This window comes from Cydia strobilella, chromosome 24, assembly GCF_947568885.1.
Source record: "Cydia strobilella chromosome 24, ilCydStro3.1, whole genome shotgun sequence".
Taxonomy (NCBI): domain Eukaryota; kingdom Metazoa; phylum Arthropoda; class Insecta; order Lepidoptera; family Tortricidae; genus Cydia; species Cydia strobilella.
The window spans coordinates 9,398,475-9,420,915 of NC_086064.1; the positions used below are offsets into that span (position 1 = coordinate 9,398,475).

The window sequence follows — 22,441 nt, forward strand, 5'->3', positions numbered from 1 at the left end:
TATACCGGCTCTACAGAATACGAGCACATACCATCGGCATAGAGGGCGTTGAAGGCGTCGTCCTTGGCCTGCACCTCGTCCCCCAGCTCCTTGTGTCGCGCCAGCAGCCGCTCGGCGCCGGGCACGTCGTGCGCCAGCTCCGGGGCTGTTACTGCTGCGATCACCTTATACCGGCTCTACAGAATACGAGCACATACCATCGGCATAGAGGGCGTTGAAGGCGTCGTCCTTGGCCTGCACCTCGTCCCCCAGCTCCTTGTGTCGCGCCAGCAGCCGCTCGGCGCCGGGCACGTCGTGCGCCAGCTCCGGGGCTGTTACTGCTGCGATCACCTTATACCGGCTCTACAGAATACGAGCACATACCATCGGCATAGAGGGCGTTGAAGGCGTCGTCCTTGGCCTGCACCTCGTCCCCCAACTCCTTGTGTCGCGCCAGCAGCCGCTCGGCGCCGGGCACGTCGTGCGCCAGCTCCGGGGCTGTTACTGCTGCGATCACCTTATACCGGCTCTACAGAATACGAGCACATACCATCGGCATAGAGGGCGTTGAAGGCGTCGTCCTTGGCCTGCACCTCGTCCCCCAACTCCTTGTGTCGCGCCAGCAGCCGCTCGGCGCCGGGCACGTCGTGCGCCAGCTCCGGGGCTGTTACTGCTGCGATCACCTTATACCGGCTCTACAGAATACGAGCACATACCATCGGCATAGAGGGCGTTGAAGGCGTCGTCCTTGGCCTGCACCTCGTCCCCCAGCTCCTTGTGTCGCGCCAGCAGCCGCTCGGCGCCGGGCACGTCGTGCGCCAGCTCCGGGGCTGTTACTGCTGCGATCACCTTATACCGGCTCTACAGAATACGAGCACATACCATCGGCATAGAGGGCGTTGAAGGCGTCGTCCTTGGCCTGCACCTCGTCCCCCAGCTCCTTGTGTCGCGCCAGCAGCCGCTCGGCGCCGGGCACGTCGTGCGCCAGCTCCGGGGCTGTTACTGCTGCGATCACCTTATACCGGCTCTACAGAATACGAGCACATACCATCGGCATAGAGGGCGTTGAAGGCGTCGTCCTTGGCCTGCACCTCGTCCCCCAGCTCCTTGTGTCGCGCCAGCAGCCGCTCGGCGCCGGGCACGTCGTGCGCCAGCTCCGGGGCTGTTACTGCTGCGATCACCTTATACCGGCTCTACAGAATACGAGCACATACCATCGGCATAGAGGGCGTTGAAGGCGTCGTCCTTGGCCTGCACCTCGTCCCCCAGCTCCTTGTGTCGCGCCAGCAGCCGCTCGGCGCCGGGCACGTCGTGCGCCAGCTCCGGGGCTGTTACTGCTGCGATCACCTTATACCGGCTCTACAGAATACGAGCACATACCATCGGCATAGAGGGCGTTGAAGGCGTCGTCCTTGGCCTGCACCTCGTCCCCCAGCTCCTTGTGTCGCGCCAGCAGCCGCTCGGCGCCGGGCACGTCGTGCGCCAGCTCCGGGGCTGTTACTGCTGCGATCATTTCGTTGGTCCACGCTCTGGATGAAAAAAGGAAGTATGAGAAAACAAGTTTAATATGTTAGTTAAGTTTTAAACTAGACGGTGAAAATGTATTATGCAGCCCAAGCTTTTCGCTGATATGATAGACTAAGCTTTTGGTAGTCCATTATAATCAGATTGCCCATATTCACAGCAGGTCCTGGTACTGCTGGAAGTAGGCTTGCAGCTGTCTGGATAGCTCCAGCTGTTGCTGGAAGCTGGCCGCACGTGACGTCAGAGTGCAGAGCCTCCAGGCCTTCAGAGACACCTAGCGTGTGAATACTCACAGCAGGTCCTAGTACTGCTGGAAATAGGCCTGCAGCTGTCCAGACAGCTCCAACTGCTGCTGGCAGCTGGCCGCACGTGAGGTCAGAGTGCAGAGCCTCCAGGTCCTGGTATCGCTGGAAGTAGGTTTGCAGCTGTTCAGACAGCTTCAGCTGTTGCTGGCAGCTGGCTGCGCGCGAAGTCAGAGCCTCCAGGGCTTCGGGGACATCTCCTAGTGTGTCAATACTCACAGCAGGTCCTGGTACTGCTGGAAGTAGGCCTGCAGCTGTCCAGACAGCTCCAGCTGCTGCTGGCAGCTGGCTGCGCGCGAAGTTAGAGCCTCCAGCGCTTCGGAAACATCTTCTAGTTTAGATGTGACGTGCTCGCGGGCGTCGGGGAAGGCTTCACCCAATCTGTAGTAGGTAAAAGAAGTTTAAAAAGGCGTCACACGGGAGATGTAGCTTTCTTATTGAAACATTTGCACATCTGGCATTTTGGCAAGCACTTCTTTTGTATAACAAGAAAAGGAGACTGATGGCACCGATAACTATTGTATAATAGTACATTATGATACAAGTGTGCTAAGTTGGTCATTACACAGGAGGCGATATTGTGCGCGCGAGCTGTAAGCGAGCGCGCAATAAGAAAGGCGATGTGTGTAATGACCAATGCACACGCGTTTCATACGACGTTTTTCAACACACTTGCGAGAAAAAAAAGAAACTCATGTTAATCAAATTTTAATAGTCAAAACAGTTAGTATTGTGTGTTGCATCTGTCATACTCGTACTGCCGGCCGCCCCTCGCCCCGGCCGCGCAGGCGGTCGGGCGCGCCGGTGCCCGCCAGTCCGACCAATTAAAGAAGGCTCCCTTTCCATGCATATTATTAGTAATCAGTTACCTTCTTAACTCAGTCGGATAATATAATGAAAAAGCACGAGTGGAATAATACACTGAAAGAGCACGCGTGTTTAATATCTAAGATTATGAGCCAAAAATCGGTGGAATAAAAACGTCGTTTTGAGCAAGTGTGTTGAAAAAGTACAAGCATGACATTTAGCTTCCATATACCTATAATTTCCCCGATCAACAGACTGTTTGTATATTTGCCGAGAGCCCGGCGCTCAGGTACACTAACCCTTCAGCCTCTGTAATGAGTTTCTCGTGCCGGTCCCGGATGGCGTGCAGGTCGTCCCGGAGCGCGGTGAGCCGCCTGCGCTGCGCGCGCAACGCCTGCAGACTGCGGCCGGCCTCGGCGCGCAGCGCGGGCTCCTTCTCCAGTACGAGTATACTAACCCTTCAGCCTCTGTAATGAGTTTCTCGTGCCGGTCCCGGATGGCGTGCAGGTCGTCCCGGAGCGCGGTGAGCCGCCTGCGCTGCGCGCGCAACGCCTGCAGACTGCGGCCGGCCTCGGCGCGCAGCGCGGGCTCCTTCTCCAGTACGAGTATACTAACCCTTCAGCCTCTGTAATGAGTTTCTCGTGCCGGTCCCGGATGGCGTGCAGGTCGTCCCGGAGCGCGGTGAGCCGCCTGCGCTGCGCGCGCAACGCCTGCAGACTGCGGCCGGCCTCGGCGCGCAGCGCGGGCTCCTTCTCCAGTACGAGTATACTAACCCTTCAGCCTCTGTAATGAGTTTCTCGTGCCGGTCCCGGATGGCGTGCAGGTCGTCCCGGAGCGCGGTGAGCCGCCTGCGCTGCGCGCGCAACGCCTGCAGACTGCGGCCGGCCTCGGCGCGCAGCGCGGGCTCCTTCTCCAGTACGAGTATACTAACCCTTCAGCCTCTGTAATGAGTTTCTCGTGCCGGTCCCGGATGGCGTGCAGGTCGTCCCGGAGCGCGGTGAGCCGCCTGCGCTGCGCGCGCAACGCCTGCAGACTGCGGCCGGCCTCGGCGCGCAGCGCGGGCTCCTTCTCCAGTACGAGTATACTAACCCTTCAGCCTCTGTAATGAGTTTCTCGTGCCGGTCCCGGATGGCGTGCAGGTCGTCCCGGAGCGCGGTGAGCCGCCTGCGCTGCGCGCGCAACGCCTGCAGACTGCGGCCGGCCTCGGCGCGCAGCGCGGGCTCCTTCTCCAGTACGAGTATACTAACCCTTCAGCCTCTGTAATGAGTTTCTCGTGCCGGTCCCGGATGGCGTGCAGGTCGTCCCGGAGCGCGGTGAGCCGCCTGCGCTGCGCGCGCAACGCCTGCAGACTGCGGCCGGCCTCGGCGCGCAGCGCGGGCTCCTTCTCCAGTACGAGTATACTAACCCTTCAGCCTCTGTAATGAGTTTCTCGTGCCGGTCCCGGATGGCGTGCAGGTCGTCCCGGAGCGCGGTGAGCCGCCTGCGCTGCGCGCGCAACGCCTGCAGACTGCGGCCGGCCTCGGCGCGCAGCGCGGGCTCCTTCTCCAGTACGAGTATACTAACCCTTCAGCCTCTGTAATGAGTTTCTCGTGCCGGTCCCGGATGGCGTGCAGGTCGTCCCGGAGCGCGGTGAGCCGCCTGCGCTGCGCGCGCAACGCCTGCAGACTGCGGCCGGCCTCGGCGCGCAGCGCGGGCTCCTTCTCCAGTACGAGTATACTAACCCTTCAGCCTCTGTAATGAGTTTCTCGTGCCGGTCCCGGATGGCGTGCAGGTCGTCCCGGAGCGCGGTGAGCCGCCTGCGCTGCGCGCGCAACGCCTGCAGACTGCGGCCGGCCTCGGCGCGCAGCGCGGGCTCCTTCTCCAGTACGAGTATACTAACCCTTCAGCCTCTGTAATGAGTTTCTCGTGCCGGTCCCGGATGGCGTGCAGGTCGTCCCGGAGCGCGGTGAGCCGCCTGCGCTGCGCGCGCAACGCCTGCAGACTGCGGCCGGCCTCGGCGCGCAGCGCGGGCTCCTTCTCCAGTACGAGTATACTAACCCTTCAGCCTCTGTAATGAGTTTCTCGTGCCGGTCCCGGATGGCGTGCAGGTCGTCCCGGAGCGCGGTGAGCCGCCTGCGCTGCGCGCGCAACGCCTGCAGACTGCGGCCGGCCTCGGCGCGCAGCGCGGGCTCCTTCTCCAGTACGAGTATACTAACCCTTCAGCCTCTGTAATGAGTTTCTCGTGCCGGTCCCGGATGGCGTGCAGGTCGTCCCGGAGCGCGGTGAGCCGCCTGCGCTGCGCGCGCAACGCCTGCAGACTGCGGCCGGCCTCGGCGCGCAGCGCGGGCTCCTTCTCCAGTACGAGTATACTAACCCTTCAGCCTCTGTAATGAGTTTCTCGTGCCGGTCCCGGATGGCGTGCAGGTCGTCCCGGAGCGCGGTGAGCCGCCTGCGCTGCGCGCGCAACGCCTGCAGACTGCGGCCGGCCTCGGCGCGCAGCGCGGGCTCCTTCTCCAGTACGAGTATACTAACCCTTCAGCCTCTGTAATGAGTTTCTCGTGCCGGTCCCGGATGGCGTGCAGGTCGTCCCGGAGCGCGGTGAGCCGCCTGCGCTGCGCGCGCAACGCCTGCAGACTGCGGCCGGCCTCGGCGCGCAGCGCGGGCTCCTTCTCCAGTACGAGTATACTAACCCTTCAGCCTCTGTAATGAGTTTCTCGTGCCGGTCCCGGATGGCGTGCAGGTCGTCCCGGAGCGCGGTGAGCCGCCTGCGCTGCGCGCGCAACGCCTGCAGACTGCGGCCGGCCTCGGCGCGCAGCGCGGGCTCCTTCTCCAGTACGAGTATACTAACCCTTCAGCCTCTGTAATGAGTTTCTCGTGCCGGTCCCGGATGGCGTGCAGGTCGTCCCGGAGCGCGGTGAGCCGCCTGCGCTGCGCGCGCAACGCCTGCAGACTGCGGCCGGCCTCGGCGCGCAGCGCGGGCTCCTTCTCCAGTACGAGTATACTAACCCTTCAGCCTCTGTAATGAGTTTCTCGTGCCGGTCCCGGATGGCGTGCAGGTCGTCCCGGAGCGCGGTGAGCCGCCTGCGCTGCGCGCGCAACGCCTGCAGACTGCGGCCGGCCTCGGCGCGCAGCGCGGGCTCCTTCTCCAGTACGAGTATACTAACCCTTCAGCCTCTGTAATGAGTTTCTCGTGCCGGTCCCGGATGGCGTGCAGGTCGTCCCGGAGCGCGGTGAGCCGCCTGCGCTGCGCGCGCAACGCCTGCAGACTGCGGCCGGCCTCGGCGCGCAGCGCGGGCTCCTTCTCCAGTACGAGTATACTAACCCTTCAGCCTCTGTAATGAGTTTCTCGTGCCGGTCCCGGATGGCGTGCAGGTCGTCCCGGAGCGCGGTGAGCCGCCTGCGCTGCGCGCGCAACGCCTGCAGACTGCGGCCGGCCTCGGCGCGCAGCGCGGGCTCCTTCTCCAGTACGAGTATACTAACCCTTCAGCCTCTGTAATGAGTTTCTCGTGCCGGTCCCGGATGGCGTGCAGGTCGTCCCGGAGCGCGGTGAGCCGCCTGCGCTGCGCGCGCAACGCCTGCAGACTGCGGCCGGCCTCGGCGCGCAGCGCGGGCTCCTTCTCCAGTACGAGTATACTAACCCTTCAGCCTCTGTAATGAGTTTCTCGTGCCGGTCCCGGATGGCGTGCAGGTCGTCCCGGAGCGCGGTGAGCCGCCTGCGCTGCGCGCGCAACGCCTGCAGACTGCGGCCGGCCTCGGCGCGCAGCGCGGGCTCCTTCTCCAGTACGAGTATACTAACCCTTCAGCCTCTGTAATGAGTTTCTCGTGCCGGTCCCGGATGGCGTGCAGGTCGTCCCGGAGCGCGGTGAGCCGCCTGCGCTGCGCGCGCAACGCCTGCAGACTGCGGCCGGCCTCGGCGCGCAGCGCGGGCTCCTTCTCCAGTACGAGTATACTAACCCTTCAGCCTCTGTAATGAGTTTCTCGTGCCGGTCCCGGATGGCGTGCAGGTCGTCCCGGAGCGCGGTGAGCCGCCTGCGCTGCGCGCGCAACGCCTGCAGACTGCGGCCGGCCTCGGCGCGCAGCGCGGGCTCCTTCTCCAGTACGAGTATACTAACCCTTCAGCCTCTGTAATGAGTTTCTCGTGCCGGTCCCGGATGGCGTGCAGGTCGTCCCGGAGCGCGGTGAGCCGCCTGCGCTGCGCGCGCAACGCCTGCAGACTGCGGCCGGCCTCGGCGCGCAGCGCGGGCTCCTTCTCCAGTACGAGTATACTAACCCTTCAGCCTCTGTAATGAGTTTCTCGTGCCGGTCCCGGATGGCGTGCAGGTCGTCCCGGAGCGCGGTGAGCCGCCTGCGCTGCGCGCGCAACGCCTGCAGACTGCGGCCGGCCTCGGCGCGCAGCGCGGGCTCCTTCTCCAGTACGAGTATACTAACCCTTCAGCCTCTGTAATGAGTTTCTCGTGCCGGTCCCGGATGGCGTGCAGGTCGTCCCGGAGCGCGGTGAGCCGCCTGCGCTGCGCGCGCAACGCCTGCAGACTGCGGCCGGCCTCGGCGCGCAGCGCGGGCTCCTTCTCCAGTACGAGTATACTAACCCTTCAGCCTCTGTAATGAGTTTCTCGTGCCGGTCCCGGATGGCGTGCAGGTCGTCCCGGAGCGCGGTGAGCCGCCTGCGCTGCGCGCGCAACGCCTGCAGACTGCGGCCGGCCTCGGCGCGCAGCGCGGGCTCCTTCTCCAGTACGAGTATACTAACCCTTCAGCCTCTGTAATGAGTTTCTCGTGCCGGTCCCGGATGGCGTGCAGGTCGTCCCGGAGCGCGGTGAGCCGCCTGCGCTGCGCGCGCAACGCCTGCAGACTGCGGCCGGCCTCGGCGCGCAGCGCGGGCTCCTTCTCCAGTACGAGTATACTAACCCTTCAGCCTCTGTAATGAGTTTCTCGTGCCGGTCCCGGATGGCGTGCAGGTCGTCCCGGAGCGCGGTGAGCCGCCTGCGCTGCGCGCGCAACGCCTGCAGACTGCGGCCGGCCTCGGCGCGCAGCGCGGGCTCCTTCTCCAGTACGAGTATACTAACCCTTCAGCCTCTGTAATGAGTTTCTCGTGCCGGTCCCGGATGGCGTGCAGGTCGTCCCGGAGCGCGGTGAGCCGCCTGCGCTGCGCGCGCAACGCCTGCAGACTGCGGCCGGCCTCGGCGCGCAGCGCGGGCTCCTTCTCCAGTACGAGTATACTAACCCTTCAGCCTCTGTAATGAGTTTCTCGTGCCGGTCCCGGATGGCGTGCAGGTCGTCCCGGAGCGCGGTGAGCCGCCTGCGCTGCGCGCGCAACGCCTGCAGACTGCGGCCGGCCTCGGCGCGCAGCGCGGGCTCCTTCTCCAGTACGAGTATACTAACCCTTCAGCCTCTGTAATGAGTTTCTCGTGCCGGTCCCGGATGGCGTGCAGGTCGTCCCGGAGCGCGGTGAGCCGCCTGCGCTGCGCGCGCAACGCCTGCAGACTGCGGCCGGCCTCGGCGCGCAGCGCGGGCTCCTTCTCCAGTACGAGTATACTAACCCTTCAGCCTCTGTAATGAGTTTCTCGTGCCGGTCCCGGATGGCGTGCAGGTCGTCCCGGAGCGCGGTGAGCCGCCTGCGCTGCGCGCGCAACGCCTGCAGACTGCGGCCGGCCTCGGCGCGCAGCGCGGGCTCCTTCTCCAGTACGAGTATACTAACCCTTCAGCCTCTGTAATGAGTTTCTCGTGCCGGTCCCGGATGGCGTGCAGGTCGTCCCGGAGCGCGGTGAGCCGCCTGCGCTGCGCGCGCAACGCCTGCAGACTGCGGCCGGCCTCGGCGCGCAGCGCGGGCTCCTTCTCCAGTACGAGTATACTAACCCTTCAGCCTCTGTAATGAGTTTCTCGTGCCGGTCCCGGATGGCGTGCAGGTCGTCCCGGAGCGCGGTGAGCCGCCTGCGCTGCGCGCGCAACGCCTGCAGACTGCGGCCGGCCTCGGCGCGCAGCGCGGGCTCCTTCTCCAGTACGAGTATACTAACCCTTCAGCCTCTGTAATGAGTTTCTCGTGCCGGTCCCGGATGGCGTGCAGGTCGTCCCGGAGCGCGGTGAGCCGCCTGCGCTGCGCGCGCAACGCCTGCAGACTGCGGCCGGCCTCGGCGCGCAGCGCGGGCTCCTTCTCCAGTACGAGTATACTAACCCTTCAGCCTCTGTAATGAGTTTCTCGTGCCGGTCCCGGATGGCGTGCAGGTCGTCCCGGAGCGCGGTGAGCCGCCTGCGCTGCGCGCGCAACGCCTGCAGACTGCGGCCGGCCTCGGCGCGCAGCGCGGGCTCCTTCTCCAGTACGAGTATACTAACCCTTCAGCCTCTGTAATGAGTTTCTCGTGCCGGTCCCGGATGGCGTGCAGGTCGTCCCGGAGCGCGGTGAGCCGCCTGCGCTGCGCGCGCAACGCCTGCAGACTGCGGCCGGCCTCGGCGCGCAGCGCGGGCTCCTTCTCCAGTACGAGTATACTAACCCTTCAGCCTCTGTAATGAGTTTCTCGTGCCGGTCCCGGATGGCGTGCAGGTCGTCCCGGAGCGCGGTGAGCCGCCTGCGCTGCGCGCGCAACGCCTGCAGACTGCGGCCGGCCTCGGCGCGCAGCGCGGGCTCCTTCTCCAGTACGAGTATACTAACCCTTCAGCCTCTGTAATGAGTTTCTCGTGCCGGTCCCGGATGGCGTGCAGGTCGTCCCGGAGCGCGGTGAGCCGCCTGCGCTGCGCGCGCAACGCCTGCAGACTGCGGCCGGCCTCGGCGCGCAGCGCGGGCTCCTTCTCCAGTACGAGTATACTAACCCTTCAGCCTCTGTAATGAGTTTCTCGTGCCGGTCCCGGATGGCGTGCAGGTCGTCCCGGAGCGCGGTGAGCCGCCTGCGCTGCGCGCGCAACGCCTGCAGACTGCGGCCGGCCTCGGCGCGCAGCGCGGGCTCCTTCTCCAGTACGAGTATACTAACCCTTCAGCCTCTGTAATGAGTTTCTCGTGCCGGTCCCGGATGGCGTGCAGGTCGTCCCGGAGCGCGGTGAGCCGCCTGCGCTGCGCGCGCAACGCCTGCAGACTGCGGCCGGCCTCGGCGCGCAGCGCGGGCTCCTTCTCCAGTACGAGTATACTAACCCTTCAGCCTCTGTAATGAGTTTCTCGTGCCGGTCCCGGATGGCGTGCAGGTCGTCCCGGAGCGCGGTGAGCCGCCTGCGCTGCGCGCGCAACGCCTGCAGACTGCGGCCGGCCTCGGCGCGCAGCGCGGGCTCCTTCTCCAGTACGAGTATACTAACCCCTCAGCCTCTGTAATGAGTTTCTCGTGCCGGTCCCGGATGGCGTGCAGGTCGTCCCGGAGCGCGGTGAGCCGCCTGCGCTGCGCGCGCAACGCCTGCAGACTGCGGCCGGCCTCGGCGCGCAGCGCGGGCTCCTTCTCCAGTACGAGTATACTAACCCTTCAGCCTCTGTAATGAGTTTCTCGTGCCGGTCCCGGATGGCGTGCAGGTCGTCCCGGAGCGCGGTGAGCCGCCTGCGCTGCGCGCGCAACGCCTGCAGACTGCGGCCGGCCTCGGCGCGCAGCGCGGGCTCCTTCTCCAGTACGAGTATACTAACCCTTCAGCCTCTGTAATGAGTTTCTCGTGCCGGTCCCGGATGGCGTGCAGGTCGTCCCGGAGCGCGGTGAGCCGCCTGCGCTGCGCGCGCAACGCCTGCAGACTGCGGCCGGCCTCGGCGCGCAGCGCGGGCTCCTTCTCCAGTATCCAGGCCACGGTCTCGTCGGCCGCGCGGTCGAACTCGTGCACGCGCCGCGCGCCCGCCAGCGCCTGCGCGGTCACGCAATAAATAACACGACTCAGACGGATACTACTCACCACCGATACCAAGACGAGCTCTTAGGCTAGGATTACACTCGTAAGTTTCACTTACGTAAGTAGGGAACCTACAGAATGAGATATGAATATCGTTATCTCATTCTAGCAAATAAATTTAATATAATTTTTTGTGACATGTGAATTGACTTTTGTTTTCTTTTTTTGTTTTTTTGATATTTATTTCTAATTTCGACCATGATTTACTTTATTTAATTTTTTGTTTTTGTTACACCTAATTGTATATTTATTGTTTAGATATTAATTTTAAGTTTTATCTCGATTTATATTTTAACTGTATTGTAATTATAAGTTTTTGACATGTAAATTGGTTTTATGAATAAAATGATTATGATTATGATTAGCTTTGTCCCTACTTATGTAAGTAAAACTTACGAGTATGGATGGTATAGAAAGGATGCCAATCTCTTATGGCAGAATTGTTGCAAAAGTGACCGCTTTCAGCTTTAAATAATAGTTCCTAATCTCTCCGGTGGCGCTAGTTAGGCTCTGGGACATGAGTATAACATGAACCAACAAATAACCCGACCAAATTACGTAGGTTGTTTTTGGTAGTATTTCGGTGTATGGTGGCGCCGCCTAATTACTGTTTTTTGATGGACACTTTTCATACATAGAGATTTGGCTCCTTTATATAGTCTCCATGCTTACGAGTGTAATCCTGGCCTTAGGCTATGTTCCGAATTACGCTCACAGCGCTCACAAAGCTTCCAGTGCTGGCTGCCGGTCCGAATTAGCGCACTCGAGGCCGCGTGAGTGTTTCGGACCGGTCATGAGTGTGTTTACTGTCATGTTCATGTCAACGTCAACTGAGGCCTTCCGGTTCGAACGCCATCTTGATAGTAGCCTCGAGATTAATTCCTTTGTTTTTTGCTCATTAATATTGTTTAAAGTGTAATATCGATAGCTTTATTATACAATAATCTAATGTGGTAGTGTGCAGTGAATGGAGAATTAATCTCAAAGCGTGTTTAACCACCATTTTGGAGTCAACGGCCGGTAGTCCACGTGCTTCTCGTAAAATCCAGCTATCGGTTTTACGAGACAACTACAACAACCACCGAACAGCGTCGTGCTCTAAGAGCAATTATTTTGTTCCTACCCTTTTACGTGACATTGGCTACGGGCAACACCGCCCTCAAGTCCATCAAGAAAAGAACGTCAACTGAATTTGAATTTTGTTCGTTAATCGTAGTATGGCTATGTTCCGAATTACGCTCACGATCGGACCGATTCACGCTCATAGCGCTTGTCATTGTCTAACGTCACCTTGACGTTTGCGCTCAAGGTGCTTACGCCTGGGAGTGTTAGCACCGTGAACGCCGTTTATTGACGTCATCAATGACGTCACGATATCTCTTGTAAGCGCTATGAGCGTGAATCGGTCCAATTGTGAGCGTGCTGTGAGCGTAATTCAGAACATAGCCTTATTCTCGAACTTAAAAAATCGTAAGACATATTTCAAAATATTTAGATCAGTACGGTTTTTACTCACTATTATTTTGTACGACGTACAACCGCCACGGACACTCGTGCCTGAGGAAGGATTCCCAAGGAATCCGAAACATGTCGCCAAAAGCGACCAAAAATAATAGTGAGTAAAAACCGTACTGATTTAAATAGCCTTATTGTATTAACAATAAAATCAGTGAACTAACTGAATCTTATAAAAGGACCCGGAAAACGGTCAACAACAATGAAAACAACAACACACAAAATTGTTCAAATCGAATACTACCTCTTGTCGCGCCAGAGCCAGTTCCCTGAGGTCTTCCCATAGGCCCTTAACATCGTCCACTCTCGTCCGGACTCGGTCGGCCTCCGGCGTGTTCTCTTCCAGCAGAGCCGCGCCGGCCTCGCACACGGCCTCGATGCGACCCTCGTTCGCTGTAGCACATAAAAGTTTATGTATATTACGAGACCCTTTACATCTCTGGATAATTTGATGATCTTTTTTATTATTATATACCTACATTTTATCTCTGACACCTAGAGACTTTTACATCTCTAAACAATTTTAGTACTTTTGTTGTTTATATATATATTTTTTTTTGTGTAATTTGACATTTATATTTATGTAATTGTTTTTTGTAATTTTAGGTTAATTTTATTGTTTGTAACAATTGACATGTAAAAGTGCCCCTGTGGCCTATTTGCTGAATAAATGTTTGATGTTGATGTTGATGTGAAAAATTTACCACGGTGCTCTGTAAGGTGTGTAAGTGACTGAATTCCCTGTCCAAATGCATGAAGATTTCATCTTTTTACGTATCGTCAACCGGGGTGAATGGGGATTTGGGGATGGCTGGGGTGAATAGGGACAAAACTTACAATGTAATTTACCTGACAATTTTGTCAAAAATACCCACACAAATAGTATAATACAAAATTTACTATTATTTTCAATCGAATGATACACCATCATCATCATCATCATGTCAGCCGATAGACGTCCACTGCTGGACATAGGCCTCCCCCAAGGCTCGCCACTCCGACCGATCCTGTGCCGCTCGCAACCACCGAATTCCCGCGACCTTCACCAGGTCGTCGCTCCATCTCGTTGGAGGCCTACCGGCAGTTCGTCTTCCGGTACGCGGACGCCACTCCAGAACCTTCCGGCCCCACCGGCCATCAGTTCTGCGAGCAATGTGCCCCGCCCACTGCCACTTAAGGTTTGCAATTCTGCGAGCTATGTCGGTGACCCTAGTTCTACTGCGGATATCATCATTTCTGACCCTATCACGCAGAGAAACCCTGAGCATAGCTCTCTTCATTGCCCTTTGCGTGACCTTGAGCCTTCTTATGAGGCCCATTGTTATCGCCCACGAATGATACAATTCAATTCAATTCAATTATTTATTTCGAATCATTTTGATCCATTTGATACAATTAGTGTGAGTAATTTTGAAGAAATTGTCAGGTAACTCTCATTTTAAGTTGTGTCCCTATTCACCCCCGCCATCTCTAATCACCCCGGTTGGCGGTATTGATGCATCATTTATTGGCATAAAAAATTAGCCTCGGCCATCTGCCGATCCACTCCTTTCCTGCACGAGCGTGTATCATGTGTATATAGTTACCGTGCACCTGCGCCAGGAAGTTATCGAAGGCCTGTTGTAACGTGTCGACATGTTCAACGTCCAGGCCCCAGTCCTCACCCATCTGCCGATCCACTCCTGGCCTGCACGAGCGTGTATCATGTGTATATAGTTACCGTGCAGCTGCGCGAGGAAGTTATCGAAGGCCTGTTGTAACGTGTCGACATGTTCAACGTCCAGGCCCCAGTCCTCACCCATCTGCCGATCCACTCCTGGCCTGCACGAGCGTGTATCATGTGTATATAGTTACCGTGCAGCTGCGCGAGGAAGTTATCGAAGGCCTGTTGTAACGTGTCGACATGTTCAACGTCCAGGCCCCAGTCCTCACCCATCTGCCGATCCACTCCTGGCCTGCACGAGCGTGTATCATGTGTATATAGTTACCGTGCAGCTGCGCGAGGAAGTTATCGAAGGCCTGTTGTAACGTGTCGACATGTTCAACGTCCAGGCCCCAGTCCTCACCCATCTGCCGATCCACTCCTGGCCTGCACGAGCGTGTATCATGTGTATATAGTTACCGTGCAGCTGCGCGAGGAAGTTATCGAAGGCCTGTTGTAACGTGTCGACATGTTCAACGTCCAGGCCCCAGTCCTCACCCATCTGCCGATCCACTCCTGGCCTGCACGAGCGTGTATCATGTGTATATAGTTACCGTGCAGCTGCGCGAGGAAGTTATCGAAGGCCTGTTGTAACGTGTCGACATGTTCAACGTCCAGGCCCCAGTCCTCACCCATCTGCCGATCCACTCCTGGCCTGCACGAGCGTGTATCATGTGTATATAGTTACCGTGCAGCTGCGCGAGGAAGTTATCGAAGGCCTGTTGTAACGTGTCGACATGTTCAACGTCCAGGCCCCAGTCCTCACCCATCTGCCGATCCACTCCTGGCCTGCACGAGCGTGTATCATGTGTATATAGTTACCGTGCAGCTGCGCGAGGAAGTTATCGAAGGCCTGTTGTAACGTGTCGACATGTTCAACGTCCAGGCCCCAGTCCTCACCCATCTGCCGATCCACTCCTGGCCTGCACGAGCGTGTATCATGTGTATATAGTTACCGTGCAGCTGCGCGAGGAAGTTATCGAAGGCCTGTTGTAACGTGTCGACATGTTCAACGTCCAGGCCCCAGTCCTCACCCATCTGCCGATCCACTCCTGGCCTGCACGAGCGTGTATCATGTGTATATAGTTACCGTGCAGCTGCGCGAGGAAGTTATCGAAGGCCTGTTGTAACGTGTCGACATGTTCAACGTCCAGGCCCCAGTCCTCACCCATCTGCCGATCCACTCCTGGCCTGCACGAGCGTGTATCATGTGTATATAGTTACCGTGCAGCTGCGCGAGGAAGTTATCGAAGGCCTGTTGTAACGTGTCGACATGTTCAACGTCCAGGCCCCAGTCCTCACCCATCTGCCGATCCACTCCTGGCCTGCACGAGCGTGTATCATGTGTATATAGTTACCGTGCAGCTGCGCGAGGAAGTTATCGAAGGCCTGTTGTAACGTGTCGACATGTTCAACGTCCAGGCCCCAGTCCTCACCCATCTGCCGATCCACTCCTGGCCTGCACGAGCGTGTATCATGTGTATATAGTTACCGTGCAGCTGCGCGAGGAAGTTATCGAAGGCCTGTTGTAACGTGTCGACATGTTCAACGTCCAGGCCCCAGTCCTCACCCATCTGCCGATCCACTCCTGGCCTGCACGAGCGTGTATCATGTGTATATAGTTACCGTGCACCTGCGCCAGGAAGTTATCGAAGGCCTGTTGTAACGTGTCGACATGTTCAACGTCCAGGCCCCAGTCCTCACCCATCTGCCGATCCACTCCTGGCCTGCACGAGCGTGTATCATGTGTATATAGTTACCGTGCAGCTGCGCGAGGAAGTTATCGAAGGCCTGTTGTAACGTGTCGACATGTTCAACGTCCAGGCCCCAGTCCTCACCCATCTGCCGATCCACTCCTGGCCTGCACGAGCGTGTATCATGTGTATATAGTTACCGTGCAGCTGCGCGAGGAAGTTATCGAAGGCCTGTTGTAACGTGTCGACATGTTCAACGTCCAGGCCCCAGTCCTCACCCATCTGCCGATCCACTCCTGGCCTGCACGAGCGTGTATCATGTGTATATAGTTACCGTGCAGCTGCGCGAGGAAGTTATCGAAGGCCTGTTGTAACGTGTCGACATGTTCAACGTCCAGGCCCCAGTCCTCACCCATCTGCCGATCCACTCCTGGCCTGCACGAGCGTGTATCATGTGTATATAGTTACCGTGCAGCTGCGCGAGGAAGTTATCGAAGGCCTGTTGTAACGTGTCGACATGTTCAACGTCCAGGCCCCAGTCCTCACCCATCTGCCGATCCACTCCTGGCCTGCACGAGCGTGTATCATGTGTATATAGTTACCGTGCACCTGCGCCAGGAAGTTATCGAAGGCCTGTTGTAACGTGTCGACATGTTCAACGTCCAGGCCCCAGTCCTCACCCATCTGCCGATCCACTCCTGGCCTGCACGAGCGTGTATCATGTGTATATAGTTACCGTGCAGCTGCGCGAGGAAGTTATCGAAGGCCTGTTGTAACGTGTCGACATGTTCAACGTCCAGGCCCCAGTCCTCACCCATCTGCCGATCCACTCCTGGCCTGCACGAGCGTGTATCATGTGTATATAGTTACCGTGCAGCTGCGCGAGGAAGTTATCGAAGGCCTGTTGTAACGTGTCGACATGTTCAACGTCGAGGCCGTAGTCCTCGCTGGCGGCGGCACCCATCTGCTCGCTGATCCACTCCTGCGCCTCGGCACATTCTTGCACGAACCTGAAATAACAATTAAATGGTTATTCCCTACTTTAAGAACTTAAGTTAAAATTCTTACTTAATTTTAATTTTAAGTTAAATATTACAATTATGGGCAGTCAAAATCAATAGGACAAAGACAAATATTATTGAACAGAAATTGTACAAATATGTACTTCTAAAAATTAAAGAAAAAAAAAATTAAAAAAAAATTGAAGATAATTTAGATGCGTTGTTTATCCGCTACTATTAATGCTGATTAAATAATAAAAACCAAGTACAAGCCGAAAGCAAAAATATCGATCCAGACAAATGGCTCAAAAATATGTGAACACGACTTTATTGTCTAAGGTGTAATAGCGTACACATATTTTTGAAACTTTGGGAATGTATATATATTTATGCCCTTGACTGTACGACGTCTATATTTCTATAACCTCAATTTTTAAATCCCAAAAAATGCGCTTCTGTTAGGAAGCTTCTGTTTGGACCCGGGTATGTCCTTAAACTGCGTCCGGACCCGGATATGTCCTTAAACTACGTCCAAAAGAGAGGTATGGGCACTGTGAATGACATCTCGCTTTGTGTGGTAGGGCACAGGACAGCGTGTTGTGTTAAAAAAACAAAAATCTGACACAATTCTAGGGATTGACAGGGCAAGCTATGCTGGCGCCATCTGCTAATTATTTCGACCGGCCAACCCCATTGTACTTTTCACTTGGAAGTTACTATTTTGTATACCTAAACTTGAAACTCATCATATTCTTAGCGTTGTCCCGGCCCACGTGGAGTGGAGACCTCTGGGGTCCGCACTAAAACTAGTTTCTACGAAGGCGGTTGCCATCTGACCTTCAACTTACCTAAAACTAAAAAAGAACAAACATTTCAAACTCGAAGATTTAAGAACTGCTTTAAAGCTGGTTTCTGAGAGATGTTTCATGAGTACTCTAGACCTAAAGGATGCTTATTTTTTAATACGTATACATGATAATTCACGGAAATATCTTCGATTCGAATTCTATACAAAATTGTATAAATTTAATGTATTACCGTTTGGCCTTAGTACTGCTCCCTTTGTGTTTACGAAAATAATGAAACCCGTCACCAAATTGCTCAGAGCATGTGGTTACCTGTCCTCTGTCTATTTAGATGACTTTCTCTTAATAGGAAGTACATTTGAGTCTTGTTTGGACAATATTAAAGCTACAAAGCAATTGTTAACATCTATAGGCTTCGTTATAAATGAAGAGAAGAGCAACCTAGTACCTAATACTAGGTGTAAATTTCTAGGTTATATCATAGACACCAAAAATTTCCAAGTTACTTTACCTGATGATAAAATAGATAAAATAAAGAAAGAATTGAATCATTTTAAGACTGTCCGACGGTGCAAAATAAGAGATTTTGCGCATTTAATCGGCCTGCTTAACTCGGCATGTCTTGCAGTAGAGTATGGCCGGCTTTATATTAAAGAATTCGAAAGACAAAAATACCTCAGCTTGATCAACGATCCAGATAATTTTGACAGCTATATGAACATACCTCGTACGCTGAAGTCAGAGTTTGATTGGTGGTGTCACGCCATTAATAAACCTACTAACAAAATTAAGTATGACGACTACTGCTTGGAAATTTTTAGTGATGCTTCAACCTCGGGGTGGGGGGCGGCGTGTGGAGAGAAATCTGTAGGTGGCTATTGGTCTGTGGAGGAGAGTCGCAACCATATTAACTATCTAGAAATAATGGCAACCTTTCATAGCTTACAAACTTTTGCTGAAGGCATGTCAAACTGTCAAATATTACTTCGTGTCGATGGAGGCGTGCAGTTTCCTCATCTCAACCGCGCTGCAAAGGATCTTTGGCAATGGTGTGAGGCACGGAATATTATTGTTTACGCCTCTTATATTAAGTCGGTAGATAACTCTGTGGCAGATGCGGAATCGCGTCGTCCACACCCGGATATTGAATGGGAACTAAATAATTCCGCTTTCAACGTTATTGTTAAACATTTTGGTTTGCCAGATATAGATCTTTTTGCCAGTTCTCTGAATAAAAAATGTTATGCATATGTTTCCTGGTACAGAGATCCACATGCACTTACCATAAACGCCTTCACCATTTCATGGAACAAATATTACTTTTTTTTTTTTTCACAATTTTCAGTGCTACGCCTGACACACGTTCTTATAATAAATAGATCTTTTTTCTAGCTAGAAATAAATTCTATTGTTTAATCATAGCGTACAATGGGTAAAAGAAAGCACAAGAGCAAAGATCGGGATTACGAACATTTGCTTCACAAAATAAAGAAGCTAGAAAAGGTTATTAAACGACACCGACATGATGATCTTGTGCAATCCCCGAATAACATGGAAGGTCAGTCCTTTAACATTTTGTACGAGTATCTTTTTCAGCAATAAAGAAAATAGCTACTTTTGCATAGATATTCCTACAATAACAAACAAAGTTTGGATATTAACGAAATTATGGATATTTATGACAAATAATTATTTATCACGTGTATGGTTCGTACTGCGGGCAGTTTTTGGGGCTGTCACTTTACTTACTGACGTGAATATATACCTGATTGAAGTTGAATATCTACAGTTTAACAGAATGTCTACTATTTAACATTTCCCACGTCCCACGTGTATGGTTCGTACTGCGGGCAGTTTCTGGGACTGTCACTTTACGTTCTGACGTGAACATATACGAGCAATGCGGGCAACCTGTGGGGTTGTCACTTTGCCGTAATTACAAGCCTGTCATATATTTACAGACGCGTCGCCAGTAGATGATGATTACTCGGTATCTGTAACAGAAGAGGACATACATCATGTTGAAACCGTAAGATCGACCGTACACATACCTGAACAATCGACAAAACCCGCCAACCCTCTCTGTTCACTATCCTCACCTACAGCATCAGGCATGCCGCCGCCGCGGGCACCTACTCAAACATCTGTGCAGCAAACAGTACCCCCCACCTTTTCCGTACAAAATGTTCCTTTATCGGATACACGGGAAGTACTACCAACGCAACCTGTAGAAACATCTGAGGAGACAGGAGACGTGATTCTAGACAGTACTCTTCTAGAAATACTGGGTGAGGATCCGTCATTAATCCAACAATATGGAAAGGAAATTCAAAACGACTTAGCAAAGCGACTACAGCATATTACGACTAATGGCTTGACCAAGGAAGTTCGTAAAGAGTTATGCGACAGGTACTTACCTCCTAGCAACTGTCCCTTGATTGACGCACCAGAACTCAATCCAGAAATAATAGCTGCGGTCTCAGACGCGGTAATGAAGCGAGACAAAGGCATTCAACTAAAACAAAAACAACTAGGACGAGCAATATCATGTGTTACTGAGGCTGTAAGTACTTTAATGTCCAAAGAAGACAAAGATGCACCAGTTATAAAGTTATTAATGGATGCCTGTCGTTTGCTTTCGGATAATCAGAACCAAGACTCGGTTACAAGAAGAAACTTTATCTTATATAATCTGAAAAAAGACACGAAGGCACAATTACAAAAAACTAACATAGATAAAATGCTATTCGGTTCCGAACTTGCAGAAACCTTAAAAACTGCAAAATCCATTTCGAAGTCCGGAGCTGATCTGAAACCACCGGCGTCATCTAATAAAGTTTCTGGCCCTAAAAACAAGCCTTACACACCGCAACAATACACAGGAGCCCAACCTAAAAGAAATAATTTAAACTGGAAGGCTCCTCCTCTAAATCGCAGGCATCAGGGGAGCCAGAGGAGCAGGGAGCCTGCTTCTTCCAGGAATCAGCACGCGAGCAGCTCGCGAACATCTTATCGAGCGGCACGATACAGGTACTCGAGCCGCCGCTAGATGGAACATCGGTGAGTTACACTGGTAGACTATCCCATTTCTACTATCAATGGTCATTATTGACCTCGGATCCGGTTATTTTATCATGGATAGCGGGATATGAAATAATTACACATCGTCCCGTGGTGCAGACTCATCCTCCTAAAAGCAAAACTTTCTCAATTAATGAGAAGCTTCAGATTTCAGAATCAATTGCAGACTTGTTAAAATCTGGCGCCATTTCTGAATGTGAACCTTGCAGTGGACAATATTTGTCGACAATTTTTTTAATTCCAAAGCCAAATGGTAAACACAGATTTATCCTTAATCTTAAAAATTTTAATAAATTCATTGACACGGAACATTTCAAACTCGAAGATTTAAGAACTGCTTTAAAGCTGGTTTCTGAGAGATGTTTCATGAGTACTCTAGACCTAAAGGATGCTTATTTTTTAATACGTATACATGATAATTCACGGAAATATCTTCGATTCGAATTCTATACAAAATTGTATAAATTTAATGTATTACCGTTTGGCCTTAGTACTGCTCCCTTTGTGTTTACGAAAATAATGAAACCCGTCACCAAATTGCTCAGAGCATGTGGTTACCTGTCCTCTGTCTATTTAGATGACTTTCTCTTAATAGGAAGTACATTTGAGTCTTGTTTGGACAATATTAAAGCTACAAAGCAATTGTTAACATCTATAGGCTTCGTTATAAATGAAGAGAAGAGCAACCTAGTACCTAATACTAGGTGTAAATTTCTAGGTTATATCATAGACACCAAAAATTTCCAAGTTACTTTACCTGATGATAAAATAGATAAAATAAAGAAAGAATTGAATCATTTTAAGACTGTCCGACGGTGCAAAATAAGAGATTTTGCGCATTTAATCGGCCTGCTTAACTCGGCATGTCTTGCAGTAGAGTATGGCCGGCTTTATATTAAAGAATTCGAAAGACAAAAATACCTCAGCTTGATCAACGATCCAGATAATTTTGACAGCTATATGAACATACCTCGTACGCTGAAGTCAGAGTTTGATTGGTGGTGTCACGCCATTAATAAAACTACTAACAAAATTAAGTATGACGACTACTGCTTGGAAATTTTTAGTGATGCTTCAACCTCGGGGTGGGGGGCGGCGTGTGGAGAGAAATCTGTAGGTGGCTATTGGTCTGTGGAGGAGAGTCGCAACCATATTAACTATCTAGAAATAATGGCAACCTTTCATAGCTTACAAACTTTTGCTGAAGGCATGTCAAACTGTCAAATATTACTTCGTGTCGATGGAGGCGTGCAGTTTCCTCATCTCAACCGCGCTGCAAAGGATCTTTGGCAATGGTGTGAGGCACGGAATATTATTGTTTACGCCTCTTATATTAAGTCGGTAGATAACTCTGTGGCAGATGCGGAATCGCGTCGTCCACACCCGGATATTGAATGGGAACTAAATAATTCCGCTTTCAACGTTATTGTTAAACATTTTGGTTTGCCAGATATAGATCTTTTTGCCAGTTCTCTGAATAAAAAATGTTATGCATATGTTTCCTGGTACAGAGATCCACATGCACTTACCATAAACGCCTTCACCATTTCATGGAACAAATATTACTTTTACGCGTTCCCTCCTTTTACGATGATTTTAAAGACGATAAGAAAAATCATAAGAGACAACGCTACAGGTATAATGGTAGTCCCCTTTTGGCCAACTCAGCCGTGGTTCCCACTATTTATGCAACTTCTTGCCACGGAGCCCTTATATTTTGAACGTAGTAGCGACTTGATCATATCTAATTCCAGCGATCGCAGTGTACACCGCCGACTTACCCTGGTTGCCGGAGTCTTATCCGGCAGTCGCTGCTAAGACATGGGACCCCTCCGTCATCCATCAATATAATGGTTGCATCTCTATCTGATAATTCTCTTAAGCAGTATGATTCTTGCCTAAAGAAATGGCACAGTTTCTGTACTATTAATAACGTTGATTTATTCACTTCTTCAATAGCAGAAATATTAACTTTCCTTACACAGTTGTATGAAGCTAATGCTCAATACGGTACTTTAAACAGCTGCAGATCTGCTCTGTCCCTAATTTTAGGCGCGCATATTGGTAACGATGATCGTATTAGACGTTTTTTCAAGGGCGTTTACAGAATGCGCCCGCCTTTACCTAAATATAATCAAACATGGAACACCTCAATAGTATTAGATAACCTAGCATCTTGGTTCCCCAATAAAAATCTTGATCTGGATAA

At 53.3% G+C, this 22,441-nt stretch overlaps 1 protein-coding gene across 1 annotated transcript in view; it reads right to left on the bottom strand.

The window, feature by feature from the left end:
- LOC134752025 (spectrin beta chain) overlaps window positions 1-22,441 on the bottom strand; it is a 180,012-nt gene that overhangs the window by 36,241 nt on the left and 121,330 nt on the right. Inside the window, exons 68-72 of the mRNA XM_063687585.1 lie at window positions 16,215-16,354; window positions 12,193-12,341; window positions 10,180-10,388; window positions 2,025-2,186; window positions 1,360-1,508 (exon numbers count right to left, since the gene is read on the bottom strand). Of these exons, the coding sequence (XP_063543655.1) occupies window positions 1,360-1,508; window positions 2,025-2,186; window positions 10,180-10,388; window positions 12,193-12,341; window positions 16,215-16,354 (809 nt within the window). The remainder of the gene's footprint in view (window positions 1-1,359; window positions 1,509-2,024; window positions 2,187-10,179; window positions 10,389-12,192; window positions 12,342-16,214; window positions 16,355-22,441) is intronic.